This window comes from Neolamprologus multifasciatus, chromosome 20, assembly GCF_963576455.1.
Source record: "Neolamprologus multifasciatus chromosome 20, fNeoMul1.2, whole genome shotgun sequence".
In the NCBI taxonomy this organism is placed as follows: domain Eukaryota; kingdom Metazoa; phylum Chordata; class Actinopteri; order Cichliformes; family Cichlidae; genus Neolamprologus; species Neolamprologus multifasciatus.
The window spans coordinates 26,601,737-26,620,111 of NC_140458.1; the positions used below are offsets into that span (position 1 = coordinate 26,601,737).

At 39.1% G+C, this 18,375-nt stretch overlaps 1 protein-coding gene across 2 annotated transcripts in view; it reads right to left on the reverse strand.

Moving 5' to 3' along the window:
* Positions 1–18,375, reverse strand: part of nphp4 (nephronophthisis 4) — a 186,114-nt gene that overhangs the window by 18,950 nt on the left and 148,789 nt on the right. For both annotated transcript variants that reach the window (XM_085146678.1, XM_085146677.1), the window contains exons 21-25: positions 8,383–8,572; positions 7,655–7,738; positions 2,249–2,405; positions 1,637–1,707; positions 770–855 (exon numbers count right to left, since the gene is read on the reverse strand). In XM_085146678.1, the coding sequence (XP_085002804.1) occupies positions 770–855; positions 1,637–1,707; positions 2,249–2,405; positions 7,655–7,738; positions 8,383–8,572 (588 nt within the window). The remainder of the gene's footprint in view (positions 1–769; positions 856–1,636; positions 1,708–2,248; positions 2,406–7,654; positions 7,739–8,382; positions 8,573–18,375) is intronic.

Below are 18,375 nucleotides of genomic sequence, written 5' to 3' on the forward strand. Positions count from 1 at the left end.
AATGAGCCTTTGTGTCAGCAAAAAGACATTTAACTACACATTTAATCCCTGAGATATCTTATCATAAGACAACAAAGTGCAGGTTCTGGTAGCTAATGTTTGCTGAATGAACCAAAAATATAATGTTTCATTTCTGCCATTTAATTGTTTATACTGTATATTACTTTATGCACGGCTGAAAGGGTTGTCTTTATCAGCTGGAAAAATTTTCCAAAGCTGTCCAGCGGATCAGATTGGAGTCTTTGCTGAGCCAATTCTGGCCGTTGGTCCTTATGTTTGACACTCCTGTTCTAAACATAACCATTAGTACCATTAGTAGTGCTATGCACATCTCTGTGGTGAGGATTGTATATTGTGTGAAAGAGTGCATGTGAATGAGCATATGCATGAGGCAATCCATCATTTCCACTAAGTGACAGAGGAAAATGAGGAAAACAATGAAATCATGTGAAACGAGTCAAAATGCTTTTATATTCATGTCCTCAGAGTTAAACGACAGCTCTCTGATATTTAATAGAAAACAAGTATTTGTATATCACATTAAAAACAAGGTGTGCATAATCCTGATGGAGATTAGGCAAACTGGACGATGGACTGTGGAACTGCAGGCAGCCAGAGCATGAAACCTCAGTCTGATTAGTTAATTGATTCAAGCCTGCATGAACAATTTAATTAGTGCAGAGATGGATGCTTCTTCAGGCTAAGCTCTCTGTGTGTGTGTGTGTGTGCGTCTGTGTGTGTGTGTGTCTGGTCAGTAAATAATACATACGTGAAAACCATTACAAAGAACATTTTTATGTGTGGACTGGGACTCCCTGGCACTTTCAAGTACACATCTTGAGGCTCTCCTGGTGCCTACAGACAGAAACAGATAAAAGGTGGAAGAGTAGAGGGGAAAAAGAGGCAAAAATAAAAAAGACCCCACATTGGCACTACAATAGTGTAAAAAGGCACGACACAATGGCAAGCCTTTTCTTCTATCAAAAGAGCTCGTAATCTATCAAAAAGGAGCTAGAGTTCTGTCCTGATTACGTTTTGTAAAAAAGAGACAAACTGCTACGTGTCAGAAGCTCAAAGAATTACAGTTTATGTTGAATCCAGTCCTTCAAACAGAACTGGCTGATGATGGTTTTGTGACATTTTTCCTCACACTGTCAGTATGCAGTAGCTTGATTTGTTGTAGTCTCTGAGATAATGATGCAGACATATGTTTGCCTTTGACCTGCTTATTTTCCAATGTGTAAATATTAGATTGTATACCTATAGGATACTTACCTTGTAGTGTCTTGTGTTAGCACTTAACTACATTTACCTGAGGATTACATGACAACCTAATAAGAGGTTGTTGTTGTTTCTTTTGTGTGTGTGTGTGTCTTTATGGTTTCACTCCAATTCAGTGATGTCAGTTTGATGTGATTGCTGTGAATGAAGTCATTAAAGGAGCAAGCACGCTCACTTTAATGGCTCTTCAAAAGAAGTTTGGCTGGCTGTTTATCTATGTTCACACTCAGGGAGGACAACACACAAAGAGACCAGTGCAGCTAGAATAAAGTGCTTTCACTCAGTTCAGTAATTAACCCTGTTAATATTTGTATGTTAATTGCAGAAGGAATTAAATCCAATGTCATTCACTCACCAGCATCCTTGTCTGGCAGATGATGTTAGGGTCACTGCAGCGCACAGAAACATGAACATCTGGGTTGATAGCTGGTTTTCCCAACAAGAGGCAGGAAAAAACGAATATAAGATCAATTTACTATTTACTATAAATTGTTTTTATTATAGTTCAGAACATCAAGCCAGTCATAAAAGCCAATCAAACATTTTCTTGATTTTAAACTTTTATTTCTTGCTTTCCATTTCCTGCTCTGCATCCAGATACTTCTCTCTTCTTATTACACTTTTTGTTGACAGAAACTGCACTGATATTGAAAAGTTGTTTCTGTTGATATTTAGTAAAAACATAATAAAGTGAAGGCAGAATACATTACTCATTCCCATTTCCCACATAAGCTGTCAAAATTGTTTTCGCCTTGTGCGTGTGAACATTTGATTCACATTTATGCTCACACAGGAGAGTAAGTCAGTATGAGAACTGAAGGCATATTTTAATCTTCATTTGATATATTGATTAAAACTGGAATTTATGCAAACGACTAATTTAAGCACAGTTCAGAAAGCAAGAAATATGAGATGAAGGACGAGGAATACTTGGCTCATGGGGGATAGCCAGGGTAATCTGTACAACCTGCAGGGTCATGCCAGACTGGCAGGCGGATGGCCTTTTTAAGGAAACAGAGCTCGGGGTGGTAAAGTCGGAAAGTCTGGTCAACGACATGGGGCGTTGGCTCCACATTCACTTGGCAGATGGCCATTGGCTTTCCATCTTCTGCTTTGAAAGTAACCTGTGGAGAAAAAGTGAAAATTCTGCATTATTAGCAGCATGTCACTTCCTCACCTGATAGTCTGATATTCTGTGCTTTAAAACAGGTTTTGAGGTTTTAATGCATGAGGTAGTTTAAGATCCATTAGAAGCTTCAAGTTACTACCTTGCATTGCAAATACATTACATGCACGGTAAGTTGTGCAGTTTGACCAGAGGGGTTTCTGGAAATGTAAAGAAGGTATCCAGTACTGGAAACAAAAAAAACTACATGTAGAAAAACTTTGGTAAAACAAATCTGTGTAGCAGGAATACATATCTTTCATCTATCGCGTTCTAGTGTTTAGAGGTAAATCTAAAAGTAAACAATTGAAGTTTTGGAAAGTTCACTAGTAGTTGTGTAAGTCAAAGTTAACCAGGCTACAGCAAATACTTTCAACATAATCATTTTCTCTTCCAAACAAGATTAGTTAAATAGACTGATTTGAAACCTGCGCTGCCAGATTTCTTACTGGCATTAATAGCCAGGTCGTGTTTACTAGGTAATAACAGCACAAACTGGTTTCATTAGTTCAACAGGGCGTATTCCTTCTGATTTCTCTCTGTGTGCCATGTTTTCTTCCTGAAGCAGTCCATTTCTAAACAACATATACAGGCTTTTTAAAAACAGCCTTGGGGAAACGTTATATTAAAATTCACCAGAGAGTATTATGATGATGGAGAAAGCTGTACACTAGAATATAAAAGTTGCTTGCAATCTGACGGCTGAAACCCCCACAGACTGACTGAATGTGCTTTGAAGATCGCTGCATTAACATAGCCCCCAGGAGTTGTTTGAATCAACACAAATGTGTTCATACATATGTAGTCATTCTGCACGGTTATATATGATAACTGGCATATACATCTGAGCGGCATATGAAAACACACTGGAATTGCTCATTCCTGCTCACAAAGCGTCATATTTTAAGAAAACTAGTGTGTGCTAGTGTGACTTCACTGTCGGAGACAGTTTCTGCTACAGCTGCCGGACCACAAACTGTAGGTCTGATAATCCAATCATCCATCCTCTTAACCACTTATCCAATTCAGAGACAGTGGAGTCATATGACAAGAGGAGGGTACAGTCTTTGTATTTGTCACACTTAAGTGTTTCATATCATCAAACAATAATATCAGACAAAGATAACCTGAATAAATGCAAAATTCAGTTTTTAAAGGATGATGTCATTTATTAAAAGAAAAAAGTTATCCAACCCTACCTGGCCCTTTGTGAAAAGGTAATTGCCCATAAACCTAATAAGTGGTTCTTGGCAGGAAGAACTGCAATCGAACATTTGTGATAACCAGTAATGAGTCTTTCACATCTCTGTGAAGGAATTTTGGCCCAACTCTTCTTTGCAGAATTGCTTTAATTCAGCCACGTTGAAGGATTTTCAAGCATGAACAGCCTGTTTAAGAACATTCAAAAACACTTCAATCTGATTTTAATCAGGACTACGCCACTTAAAAACCTTTATTTCAGTTTTTTAGGTCCAATCAGAGGTGGACTTGTATACTTGAGCTGCAGGGCATGAACTGATGGCTGACATTCTGCTTCAGGATTTTTTTTTAGCAGAGAGCAAAATTCATGGTTCCATCAATTACAACAAGGCGTCCTGAAGCAGCAAAGCAGGTCCAGGCCATCACACTACCACCACCATGTTTGACTGTTGGTATGGCATTTCTTTTGTGCTCTTTTTTGAAATTCTGTGTTAGTTTTTTGCCAGATGTAATGATGTGCAAACCTTCCAAAAGTTTAGCTTTTGTCTGATTACTCTATTAGTTCCCAAATGTCTTGGAGATCATCAAGATTTTCTTTTCGGTCAGCAGTTTTCACCTTTAACTCTTCCATGGATGCCATTTTTGCACAGTCTCTTTCTTATTGTTGAATCATGAACTTTATCTTAACTGAGAAAAGTGAGGTCTACTGCTCTTTAGATGTTGTTCTTCGTTATTTTGTGACCTCCTGGATGAGCTGTAGATGAGCTCTTGAGGTAAAGGAAGATTCACCACTGCTCTGAGTTATCTCTATCTGTGGCTAATGGCTCTCACCGTGGATCACCGGAGTCCCATAATGTCTGTCATTGACATCTATCAGCTCTATCGGGCTATCTGATAGACTGATAGATTTGTCGACTTTGTTGCAAAGATTTCCATTTCTGAAAGGTTATAAACCATCCTGATATTTTTAGCCAACCTCTACCACAAAATAAGATCGGGTGATTGAAAGAACTTGAATAACACAAGCCAAATATTTTGATCAATAACTGTGAAGTGATTACTGAATTCAGTCACAATAATGTGTTACATTCTAATGCATCACCCCTGACACTGACAAGTCCAGGTAACAACTAAAAACTTTTAAAAAATGGTTTCTGTCCCACCCCCTCTTGCATTCCCACTTGCTGTGCTAGAATTAAAAAAAGATTACAAAATAAATAAACAAATAAAGCTGGGAACACTACAGCAACTGATTAAAACAGACTCAAATTTCAGCCACGAGGAATGCCCTACACTCTGAAGTTAACTTCCCACAATCTGGTCATTAAACACACAGCAGCTGTCCAAATCGTTGATGCGTCAGATTTGCAGGCTAATGCTGACCTACAAGAGCGGCCCATATCTGGCTCTGGTGATGTGTGCTGACTGACAGCCGTGCCAAAGCTGGCATCCTGACAGCGCTGCTGTTGGGACTTGTCAGTTTTAGCGGGACACAGATTTGATCCAGACCCGACCTCTTTGACCTCCTGACAGGATTTTTGCTCATAGCAGCAGTGCTGACACCGGCACACAATACGCACAAACTGCAGGCAGACACACACACGCATGCTTGGCAGACTGGCAAATATTTCATCAGCCTGTGCAATGTGAGAGCTTCTGGGTACTGTACTCTACACCAACAACAGGATTATTGTAAGGTCCTGCAGGTTAGCGAGAGGTGATGATCTTGTTTGTCAGCACATTCAGGCTACATTCCAATAACGTGAGATTTAAGCTCCAGTATTTAACAAGAAGCCTTAAGTTTCGTTTTTAATGAATTCCATAAGAAACAGCATTTAATTTTAGTGACAACTGCAGCACAAAGAATATTCTTTCACGTGGTGATATGGAGCACTTATCTATAGTACAGCCCAACAAGCCTGTTCACAGTGTTTCTCCCTCCTCTAACCGTCTTACATATTATAAACAGCTGAATAAGTGCTTAATACTGTCAAATAACTTCAGAGTAATACTGTATATGCATGGTTCATTTAAAGTAGATTAACCAGACGTGTCAAGCTGTCGTCTAGCCTGGGATAGTTTAACTCTCCACCCTGACATTTGCCAGTTGGAGAAGATAAACAATGTTCAGTAAGATAAAAGTGATTTTCAGCAAATAATTTTGCTTGACAATCTTGTCTGGCTAGCATAACTTTTTTAATAGTCGACACTTCAAAGTGTTCTTTGTGTCTGTGCTGTGACTGTGCAGGAGAGAATAGGAGAGGAGAGGAGGGAGGAGGCGGTGCACTGCCACTCCTCAGAGAGTTGTCTGGGAGTGCGGGTACAGTGGATGTTGTTAGACTTTGGGATCTAGCAGGAGGTTAACCCAACTAAACTGCAATCACAAGCAGAGATGGCACGATACCACTTTTTTATGTCCGATACCATAAATTTGGATATCGGCCAATACCGATATGAAACCGATATAGTGTGTTTTTTAATTAAAACTGTTTTTTTTAAATATCTTGCTGCATCTTGTATAAGTTCAAATTCAAGTTTAAAAAAACAAACAAACACTAAAGCTATTCTGTTATACCTGTATGCAAAAAATACACTGCACCCAAAATATTTCATAGTTCAGCAATACTGATCAATCTAATAAACTTAAACCTACTCCATCCTCCCTATTCTGGTATTTTAAAGAGTAAGCAACCTAATTAATAGGGTTGCAAACTCCCAGCAAAAAAAAAAAGGGAACCACCCCCCACTCTCCACCTCATGCTTAATCGACGTAATCAACTTTAATTTGATGCAGTGTGAAAAGAAAAATGCACAGAAATCCATTATTTTTCAAGAATAATTAAATAGATTCAACATCTTTCTTCAACAGAAGTGCAGACTGCACAGATGGTATCTTCCCAAAGGAAAAAGTACTATAGCTTACTAGGGTATATTAGACTTAATAGTTACTATATACAGTAATGGACTTCTATACTTTTTACATCAGATTAAAACTTTGGGTGTAAGATTCAGATAATTCATTATTAAAAACTAGACATTTTAAATGAGAATAAGAAAGAAAAGTATGTCTTTGTGCCCCCCTTTTCCCTGTACATGCCCTATCGGCCCCCCTGGCTAAACTTTGCTAGATCCGCCCGTGCACAGTTACCACCCGTCAGCTAAGTAGAAAAATATTGTGGTATACAAAGTAATATTAAATAAATTCTAACAACAGATTATCAAGCTTAAACGTGCTGCTGTTGTTCAGCCGCTGGTTTTCCTCTTTGGGCGATAAACAAACGAGACGGACTAGCGACAGAAAAGCCGATCAGCTGATCATTAATCAGTTTCACAATTGAAGTAGCAGCAGGAGAGGGAGGGAGAGAGAGGCACTCACTCCATATATCGGTTGGTAAGCTTAACGCTGGAATGCTTCACAAACATTCAGAGATTACACACTTGCTTTACTTCTCTCTAGGATAACTTTCTCGGAGATGAAATGCCAGTTTGGTAGCGAGGCTCCAAATGCTGAACCAGACAACAGATCTGGCATGCCACAGCCGCTCTATCACGTGACTCACACTGCTCCGACGTGCTACAGTTATGAGCCAAGTTATGCCATGTCGCAAGTTTTGTGAGCTGCTTTTTTAATGGATCGGATTACATTTTTTATTTCTCTTCAATATCCGATCCAGTAATTTAGGTCAGTATCGGACTGATACCGATACTTAATATCGGATCGGTACATCTCTAATCACAAGCTTTATAATATATGTCGAGTTTAAGGCGCTTTCATCTTTCTCAGCTCACCTGAAGCAAATGATCAGTTTATATAGCCAAATATGTGTAGATCTCAGTTCTAAAGCTTGCGTTATGGCAGAGAAACATTTACATTACACGGAAGTGAAGAGCAGATGCACTCTGCACTTTAAATTCAGCCTGAAGAAAAACAAATCAGGGACTGAGAGGCAAAAGACTTCAGATATATAATATAAAAATAGTTTAAAGCATAAGTAACACATTCTGTACCTTGATAGTTTTGGCAGCAATAATATTGGACAGATTCTTCTTGGCCACCTGGGAACCTCTGGCTGTAGCCTTCAGACTTGGTCCCTGTGAGGATTTGATAAGAAGCCCACATTTGTTATCAAAAATGAACATCTACCCAAAAAACAAACATAGCAAAAGAGGACAAAGAAAAATTGCATTTGCACATCCAGTAAAAAAACTGTATACAATCACGATAAGCAGAATATAACCAAAGGGTTTAAAAACTACCTTCATCTAGAAGAAGATAAGAGCGCAGCCAATCTAAATGACTTTTATTTTGTACTGTACTTCTGGCATCAAATTAACTACAAAGACTGGGTTGGTTTTATGTGTGTAAAACGTGCCCTTGAAATAGGTCGGCTTTGGTTACAGAAACCTTGAGGTGTACTGACATTTATACGACTGTTACATAAACTTTCATCATGCTCCACCTCTTACTCCCATTTTTTTAAATGACATAAAATCAGTATATGAAAGGAGATTTTTTTTTATAGGTTCACACAAGTTACTTTGATCGTTCATCTGTAGTGATGAAATATGTGGTGACTGCTTCTTACTGTAAGACAAATCTAAACATTTTAAGGACTCAAGAAAAACGACTGATTAAAAAAAATATATCTAATTTTGTCTAACATCCTGCAGCCAGAAATAGTGGTTCACACTTTATAAAACATGCTGTGAGAGTGCACCTTTATTCTGCACCGTACCTGAAGGGCCATGGTGTGGTCGCAGAGGAAGCTTTGGTATTTCAGGGGCACGTGGAGGCTCTCTTTGGGCCGGAGGTAAACCCTAGGACCTGGAGCACCCTGCTCCGAGTGGAACATGTTCTCCTCCAGCGGGGTAGGAGTTCTGGTTAGCGCTTTGAAGTAACGCCACTCCTCAGTGTTTGTGATGACACTGGATGAAAAGATTAAAGGCCACAATTGAGATGAAAGGAGGCTCTTACATATTTTTAAAGGGATCCATCAGGGGATCAGAGCTGGACTTGTTACGTGGACAAGATCCCTCGTTGCAGAATACTACAGCGTTTATTACAAGCTATGACGAGATTGTGCCGAGAGGAATATAGAAGAATAAACCCTATGCTGAAGAGTCAACTAAAATCAGGTGCAAAAAATTAATGTAGAGAAGAAGAAGCATTAAGTTGTCATTTGATTGTATATTTACAGTCAACCGCCATCACTTTTTAAACTATTGTAATTATTGTATTTTTTAATTACTGATGTAAATGTCTCATTTAGATAAAGCCGTCTTTTTCAAGAGTGGCCAGACCAAGAGATTGGAGAGCATTGTAACAACCACCCACAAATCCCACAGCACACAAGTGAAGCAATATCCAGTTCATAGAGATCGGAAGATCGAGGTCACAACAGTGACAGACCAAGAATACAAATTTTTCAATCCTCAAAAAAACTGACTTCAAGCCCCCAATAATACTCCACTCTGACAATTTTATGTCCTTCTGTAGATTATTCTACGTGACAGGGGAAGTATATTTATAGTGGAACTAATATGCTCATTTCCAGCTCCATAATTTTAGTCTTGGATTGAACAAGAATAGCTTTGCATGATTCATAGTTTCCCCCAGAAAAGCTAAATTTATCTAAAGCCAGGCCCTGGGGCAGTCCTTCATTTTAACGACAATTTAGCTTTACCATTAAGATCACACTCCCTTTAAGTCAGATTTGTTCTGATTGGCTGCCCCTTGCAAACAGAAGGTCCAAACAGCAGGCGGTTGGTTCAAGAGCCGTGTGCCTGAGATGACCATATTAGGCATATCTGCTCTCAGTGACGTATTACAGAGATAGAAATAATAAAAACAAACTGCCTCAAACAGATTGCTTAGATAAGTACGAAAACTTTGGGGAACAGAGCGTGCATGCATATATGCTAGCATGATGATCTGAGACTCGTTTCAAGGCAAAAGTAAAAAAGAGAGAGAAGAACCAAAGATCCTTTACATACTGACCACACCGTTAAGACACCTATTTACATATAAATCCCACAGAGCACTAAACGTTCACCCCCCTTCACTTTCTGAACTAAACAGAAAAAAATAGTACTGACCTCTCACACTTCCAACCTGAATCTCGCAATGTAAATTTCACTGCAGTGCAAGTGACCAAAATTTCACAGCCAAGAGTTACACCGCTTGCACACAATTTGTTGCTTTTAATTGTCAACAGTAGACAGGGGAAAAAGGTGTACAGGGGTCAGTGAAAGTCTCCCTTCTCCTCCTCAACAAATGGATTTCCAAGGAGAAAAGTGAGGAGCAGATAACACATTCCAACTGAGGGAGGTCTGTCTCTACGCTTTCCTCTTCCCTTGAATGCAAAAATTTCACACACAAATGCATAAAGAGGAGTGCTGGTTTAAACTTCAAAGGTTTCAAGCCACGGGCATGGAGAGGGAAATGTCTCTCAATAGGAGAGTGAGTTTATGAATTTTTCAGGGCCCCACCTCGCTAACATTAAGGAGAGATGCAACAGGCTATTCTATGAAAATTATTTGGCTATTCCCACCTGTGCACTTGAAATAAAGGATTTTGCCTTCGGCTCATCCCGGCAGTGTTTGTCCACCTGAGCCTCAAACAAGACCACAGGCTGATAACGCCTTTAAAGAAAATAGAAAAATGGAATGAGGTAATGAGGAAAAACAGGTTGAGAGTAAAAAGGGAGAAGGAATAAAACGAAGACGATAATTAAAAGGACAGCAGGAGAGAAGGGTCGAGAAAGCAGAGAGGAACATGGATAATGAGAGTGTGAAAAGTAATGAGATAGAAAGCAGTTGGATGAAGCAGAATTCTTTCTGTCACTGTTAGCCACCAGTCTTGGCTCACGCTGGGCTCTGTGAGGCCAAGTGTGAAAAGTAGCCATGAAAATGGATGGCAACAGGTAGCAAACCTTTCCATGTCAAGAGGAGCCTCTGGGCTTGAAACCACTGCAAACATCAAAGCCACAGCTAGCCTAGCCTGCCACTAAGTACTCTCCTTTCAAAGTCTGACGCTCGAATTTCGGTGAAAGGTTAAACTTGTTTTTTTCTTGTTTGCTCCTGCAGAACAAAGAGCTGACCTGGGGACCGGTTTACATTTTCAAGAAAGCTCCTTGTCAATTATTTGGCCACAATATAGACAAGGAACTAGGTGCAGAGTAACTCCAGTGCAATGGCCAAACAAACGACAAACAATTCATAGAGTGCAGGAAAACACAGGCATTCAGGCCAGTTTTGTTGTTTTTGTACACCTTCCGTCCCTTTAAAGACACTAAAGAGGACTACTGTGAGCAATACTTAACCTCACAGTTAAGGAAAACTGTATTGGCTGTTATATACATTAAACAGTATATGGATAAAAGATGAGGGCACCAATTCTTTGTAATTTGTCACCAAACTATATTTCATCCATGAAGCTTTCCTGTAGCATTTAAAGTTTGTCAAGGTTTGCTCGTTGTGCTTCCATTCATTGTAGTGGTCTTGTGATTACTTCCACCAGCGGGTTCACCTTATATTAATGTGTCTTGTTTTTTTATGTCCTAATTCCTTTAATGACAGTGTATACATTTGTGTTAGCATATGACAGGCTGTTATTTGTACTGAAGACAAATCATACTAACACAATGAATGCAGCAATACTAACTATACAGATTACTTTCTAAGAGCCGTCATCCTAAAAGAGCAGCTTGTGGGAAAGGTGGTTTTTTTTGTATGAACAAAGATCTGTCAAAGAAAACAAATTTATCAATCAGATTTCCGCTTCCAAATAACATTAAGGACAGAACTTGCAACAAAACTATGTGACAGTCCAGTATTTCCTGCAACATGTTAAAGAACACAAAAGACTGAAATGAACCCAGTTAATATTGATTTTATATAAAATTTCCCTCTTGTGTCTGTGGAAACAGCATTCACATGTACATTACAATAATCCATATCACAGCGCTGCTTATCTATGATTAAATACCAGTTTTATAAAATGAAAATGTGTCATTAGCAGTGCCTCGCACTATGCATTTGTTTCATAAAAAGGGGCTGCAGGAAAAGCGCATCCAATGCTGGCGCTTGCTCGTTAATTTACACATTTCAGGGCTCTTGGTAGAGGTGACAGACGGTTTGGTGTAAAGTGTCACACCGTCTCATCAAGAAATGAATAAACTAACAGGGTGCTAAGCCAGCAAGAGGACAGATGCAGGGATTGATGACTCTCAATTAGACCTGCTAGGCCCGGTGGCCGGGCTAATGCCATAATGAGTCATCCAGAGCGCACTGCAGCATTTGTTGATCAACGTGATATATCCTAATCCAAGCTCGGGCATGAGCAGAATCACTAACAAAAGACTCAAAGAGAGGGGATTAACTATGATGCTAACTGAAGGAAACAAACAGCAGAATGGGTGATTCAGGAAACATCAGCCATAATGGCTGCTATGGGCAGATTAAAGAGGGTATTTAGCATCTCTCGAACATAATGTGTGCCTCTGTGTCAAGGACAAGTGATTGTGCTGTGGAAGGAATAAAAATATTATTTTTTCATGGCCAGACATGAAATTACGCAACATTGTTTGTTACACCCAGAAATATGGTGGTGTTCTGTGGTCTAGACATACACTAAAGTCAAAGCCAGTCCCCTTAATTAGAGATTGTCCGAGATAGGATTTTTAAGACCAAATGAAGGTGTCATTCTAAACAGCATCATGGCAATGTAAAAATACCACTGATGCAACAATTAGTAGTAAAATTCATTTTAACTCTAAACTTTCTTGATATTCCTCAGTCAGCTGTAACCATAACTGCAGGGCAAAGTAGAAGCATTTGAGACTAAAAACAGGACTCCTGTAATAGTAAAGTGCTGATTGTTGTTAAGATCTTATCTTATGTTAATGTTTTTCACAGCTATATTTAGAAATGATCTCAACATCTATCAAACATTTACCATAGAAACCAATGTGCACATGAAATGAGGTGTGAATGATGTCACTGTTTTCTTACTGTAACAAAGCAGATGATCGTCAGTGTGAGAGATTATTCTCTCATCCCCCATCCTCCAAGAATTACAAGTTACAGGTTATCCACTGCAGTATATATAACTATGTCAGTGCAACATAATACTTCAACTGATCTGTTGAAGTGACTGCACGTGCTGTAGGTCAGACTTGTGCTGTGCAGAATGTAACTCAGGAGAACCTGTTGAGATTTGGGCGATTAGGGTGTGGAATTTAGTGATGGGATTTCCGGCTCTTTTTAGAGATCCGGCTCTTTCGGCTCGGCTCACTAAAAAGAGCCGGCTCTTTCGGCTCCGAACCGGCTCTTCAGGTTGTTTTGTTGCTTTAATTATTTAATCATTGACAATAATATAAAATTATGCAGAAAAGCAATTACTAAAGTAAAAAAAAGTGGTTTTATTTATATATGTTTATATATGGCCCCTAGAGACAAAGCACGTACAAACTCTAAAGCATATACAAACTCCAAAAAGCACGTACAAACTCCAAAACACATTTCTAGCGTTAACTGAACTTCCAAAACAGAGCTACCCAGATCACTTAAATTACACAATTGAAAGCATGTGCGTATTGTTTGTGTATTTATAGACAAGCACTCATATTTATTCAAATAATTTAAAAATAAAATTCATTTACCTGTTATTACCACACACCAAATCCGGTTGTTGATACTTCCTGGCTTGTGTAGCCACTAGGTAACAAAAGCTCAACACTGCACCCTAGCATCCTGGAGCACTTCTGTTGTCTTTTGTACGTGATTCTGAGTTTGTACGTGCTTCTTAGTTTTTACGTGTTTTGGAGTTTGTACGTGCTTCTGAGTTTTTACGTGTTTTGGAGTTTGTACGTGCTTCTGAGTTTTTACGTGTTTTGGAGTTTGTACATGCTTCGGGGTTTGTAAGTGCGTCTGAGTTTTTACGCGTTTTGGAGTTTTTACGTGTTTTGGAGTTTGTACGTGCTTTGTCTCTAAGGGCCACCATAAATATACTTTATTTATTCACTCCACATAAAATGTAATAAATAAATCATATAATACAAAGAACAACTATTTACATTTTAAACTTTTAACTATTTAAATTTTCAGCTTTTTCCTTTTAAACAAATTTAACGTGAAACAACACAAAACACTGCAAACCACAACACAATTTAATATATATAATAAAATATTAAAACAAAAAGAAGATGCACATTTTCTGTCATATGGGCCTGCATGATTTCTGAATCCTTTATCATCTGCAACTGAAAATAGTGGATGATTACTATACCTTTCTAATGTGACGTTGTTGTCCCTCTAGTGATGGGATTTCCGGCTCTTTTTAGAGATCCGGCTCTTTCGGCTCGGCTCACTAAAAAGAGCCGGCTCTTTCGGCTCCGAACCGGCTCTTCAGGTTGTTTTGTTGCTTTAATTATTTAATCATTGACAATAATATAAAATTATGCAGAAAAGCAATTACTAAAGTAAAAAAAAGTGGTTTTATTTATATATGTTTATATATGGCCCCTAGAGACAAAGCACGTACAAACTCTAAAGCATATACAAACTCCAAAAAGCACGTACAAACTCCAAAACACATTTCTAGCGTTAACTGAACTTCCAAAACAGAGCTACCCAGATCACTTAAATTACACAATTGAAAGCATGTGCGTATTGTTTGTGTATTTATAGACAAGCACTCATATTTATTCAAATAATTTAAAAATAAAATTCATTTACCTGTTATTACCACACACCAAATCCGGTTGTTGATACTTCCTGGCTTGTGTAGCCACTAGGTAACAAAAGCTCAACACTGCACCCTAGCATCCTGGAGCACTTCTGTTGTCTTTTGTACGTGATTCTGAGTTTGTACGTGCTTCTTAGTTTTTACGTGTTTTGGAGTTTGTACGTGCTTCTGAGTTTTTACGTGTTTTGGAGTTTGTACGTGCTTCTGAGTTTTTACGTGTTTTGGAGTTTGTACATGCTTCGGGGTTTGTAAGTGCGTCTGAGTTTTTACGCGTTTTGGAGTTTTTACGTGTTTTGGAGTTTGTACGTGCTTTGTCTCTAAGGGCCACCATAAATATACTTTATTTATTCACTCCACATAAAATGTAATAAATAAATCATATAATACAAAGAACAACTATTTACATTTTAAACTTTTAACTATTTAAATTTTCAGCTTTTTCCTTTTAAACAAATTTAACGTGAAACAACACAAAACACTGCAAACCACAACACAATTTAATATATATAATAAAATATTAAAACAAAAAGAAGATGCACATTTTCTGTCATATGGGCCTGCATGATTTCTGAATCCTTTATCATCTGCAACTGAAAATAGTGGATGATTACTATACCTTTCTAATGTGACGTTGTTGTCCCTCGCTCTCTTTCTCTCTGGCTCTGTTCCTGTGCTACTGCGAGTGTAACTAACGCCCCTCCCCCCTCTGCCCAGCGCAAGGTACAGGCCGCGCGTGCGGAGTTTAGCGGAAAAAAGGGCGAGAGAGAGGATGAGAGAAAGAGAGAAAAAAAAAAAAAAAAAAACCTCACGGCTCCCAATAAGGAGCCGGCTCGCGTCGTTCACTTCAAAGACCCGGCTCTAAGAGCCATTTCGTTCGCGAACGACCCATCACTAGTGGAATTAGACATGAAGTCAACACATTCAAATACTGTCAGAGTTTTGGAAAGGAGAGGTTGAAAGGTGCTTACGTACATGAAAAACTGTGAAATGTTGAAACATAATGTTATGCACTACACTGAAAACTTTAGATTTTTAACTTTATTGATAAAACAACTGAAATGTGGTCGGAAAAATGGGTTCTTTCCTCCGGCAGAACACAGACACTGGCAGAGATCATCATTATGTATAATTAGCAAATGTAGTAATGTGGAGACCTGGTTGATGTTAAGTTATGTAAAACAGAGTAGAGATGGACCGATCCGATATTACGTATCGGTATCGGTCCGATACTGACCCAAATTACTGGATCGGATATCGGCGAGAAATAAAAAATGTAATCCGATCCATTAAATATCAGAAAAGAACCTCACAAAACTTGCTACGAGGCGTAACTCGGCTCATAATCGTAGCACGTAGCAGCAGCGTGCATCACCTGATAGAGCGGCTGTGTGTATTTGTAGCCTTGCTAGCAAACCAGCATTTCATCTATGAGGAAGTTTTCCCAGAGAGAAGTAAAGCAAGTGTGTAAGTTCATCTCTGAATGTCTGTAAAGCGTTCCCACGTTAAGCTTAACAACCGTACCTGGAGCGACTGCCTCTCTCTCTCTCTCTCTATCCTGCTGCTTCAATCGTGAAACTGCTTAATAATCAGCTGATCGGCTTTTCTGTCGCGAAGAGAGTCAAGAGTCAAGCTAAAAAGTCTTTATAATCATGCAATGCTCATCTTATTATCATTGCAATAATCACATCCCATGTCTTGTGCAAAAGACTGCCCATTATTTAATCTTGCTAATAATGAAGAATCCAGCTAACCTTACTGATATATTACTGTGGCCAACAATGCAACAACTGCTCCAAACTTCACCCCAAACCGGAACCAAATGGATCAGGCTAAAATGATAATCCATGTACAGAGAAAACCCAATTTCAAGTCCTAAAAATGTAATAGATGAAAACCCGCACACCAGCACACACCTACACGTATATGCATCATTTCAAATCAGTGAGCAATATGTGACTCAGACCTGCAAAAAATACACAGTCACACAATCAAACCTCTTCATGAATTTATCACATAATCTTCCCATTGTTGACATATCACCCTTTTAGAAGAAGTGTGTATATACCTAATTAACAACAGCTTTTGGATGATGAGATTCTTAATCATTCTTAAAACATTTCGAGTTGCATCACAATTTGGTTGCTTTATATTTCTCCACAGGAAACAATTTTCAGATTTAGGTTCACGTATAGTTCACGAGGTTTTTCTCCCCCAACTACATAAGAAATAAATGTCTTAAAATGCTTGATAAGCAACACAAGCTTTTACGGAACATATATAAAGAGACTAAGCATGCAATCATGTTTTGTTCCGTACCTTAACAGATGATCTTGATAAAGACAGTCAAATCAGAAACATGGCAGCCAGCAGCTGTCATAGTTTTTCTTTTCTGCCTTTATTTCTTTCATGTAGTCATTCATTCAGTCTGGTTTTCATCTTCCTACGAAACCATCTTCTCCCTCTTCAGACTTGCCACTCTCACCTGCCCTGCTTTCCTGCCTGCATCACCCGATCTTCCCTGGCCTCTGATCACCAGGACCACTTCACTAATCAACCCTGCAGGATATATACCCTAAGCTCGCCACTGCTACTCTGCCAGATTGCTTTTGTGCTCTTTGCCGTTGCTTTCCAGAAAACTTTTTTGCACCCCATGCCTTACCTGCTTTTAGGACCTTGTTATTTTTGAAGTAAAGCTTGCTTCCCCCCCCCCACACTTTTACATCCTGCTCTGGTTTCATTGTAACTAAACTATCTTTGGCAGTATCTACTGCAAAAAAATCATAACACTTATGAAATTTGCTCTCACCTCAAAATGATCAAGTGGTATTTTGGCACATTACAAGCACTGTAAGGTATCCGAAACCATGCAAGATTTGATTAATGTTTGCACAATCTAAAGTCCTCATTTTGTCTGATGTGTTAGAAACAAGAAAAATGGACGAGCATAAGAATTTGAGCGAGTTTGAGGAGCAAAGGCTGGCCTGTGTGGTCCGATCCAGCAGACGAGCTACTGTTGCTCAAATTGCCAAAAAAGTTAATGTCGGTTGTCAGAAAGATGCCAGAATTCACAGTGAATCACGGTTTATTCCCACCCACCTCACCACTCTAAACTGTGTTCTAAATAACCCTAATCACTCAGGCCACTAACACAGAGACTCTACACTCAGACATGTCCTGTTGCACTGCTTCCAAGCACTTTGTTCTCCAGTGTGTGCCTTTCTCTTGTTTTGTATATATTCTTCTTAGCTGTACATATTTCTTTTGTTTGCTACTTATTCCTGCTGTCTTAACTATATATATTTTACTTTTGCACAGAGCATGGAGCACCTATTTCATTGTTGAAGTACACGACAATAAAGGTCTGTTCCATTCTATTCTATGTTGCGTATTGGGCTGCATAGCTGCAGACCAGTCCGGGTGCCCATGCTGATGCCTGTCCAACAGCACAAGCACCAACAATGGGCACATGACCATCAAAACTGGACCACAGAGCAATGAAAGAAGGTGGTCTGGTCTGACGAATCATGTTTTCTTTTGCATCATGTGGATGGCCAAGTTTGTGCAGTATGGGAATAAGGCAAGCCATCGGAGGCAGTGTGATACTTTGGGCAGTGTTCTGCTGGCAAACCTTGGGTCTTGCCATCCATGTGGATGTTACTTTGACACACACCACCTACCTAAGCATTACCAGAGAGCATGCACACCCTTTCATGGAAACGGTATTCTCTTATGTCCATGGCATCTTTCAGCAGGATAATGTTCCCTGCCACAAACTAAAAGAATGGTTTGAGAAGCAAAATGAGATTGAGGTGTTGACTTGGTCTCCAAATTTACAGGATCTCAATCCAGTCGAGCATCTGTGGGATGTGCTGGATAAAACAAGTCTGATCCATGGAGTTCCCACCTCTCAACTAAAAGGATCTATTGCTAACATCTTGGTGCCAGATACCACAGGACACCTTCAGGTGCTAGTGGAGATGTA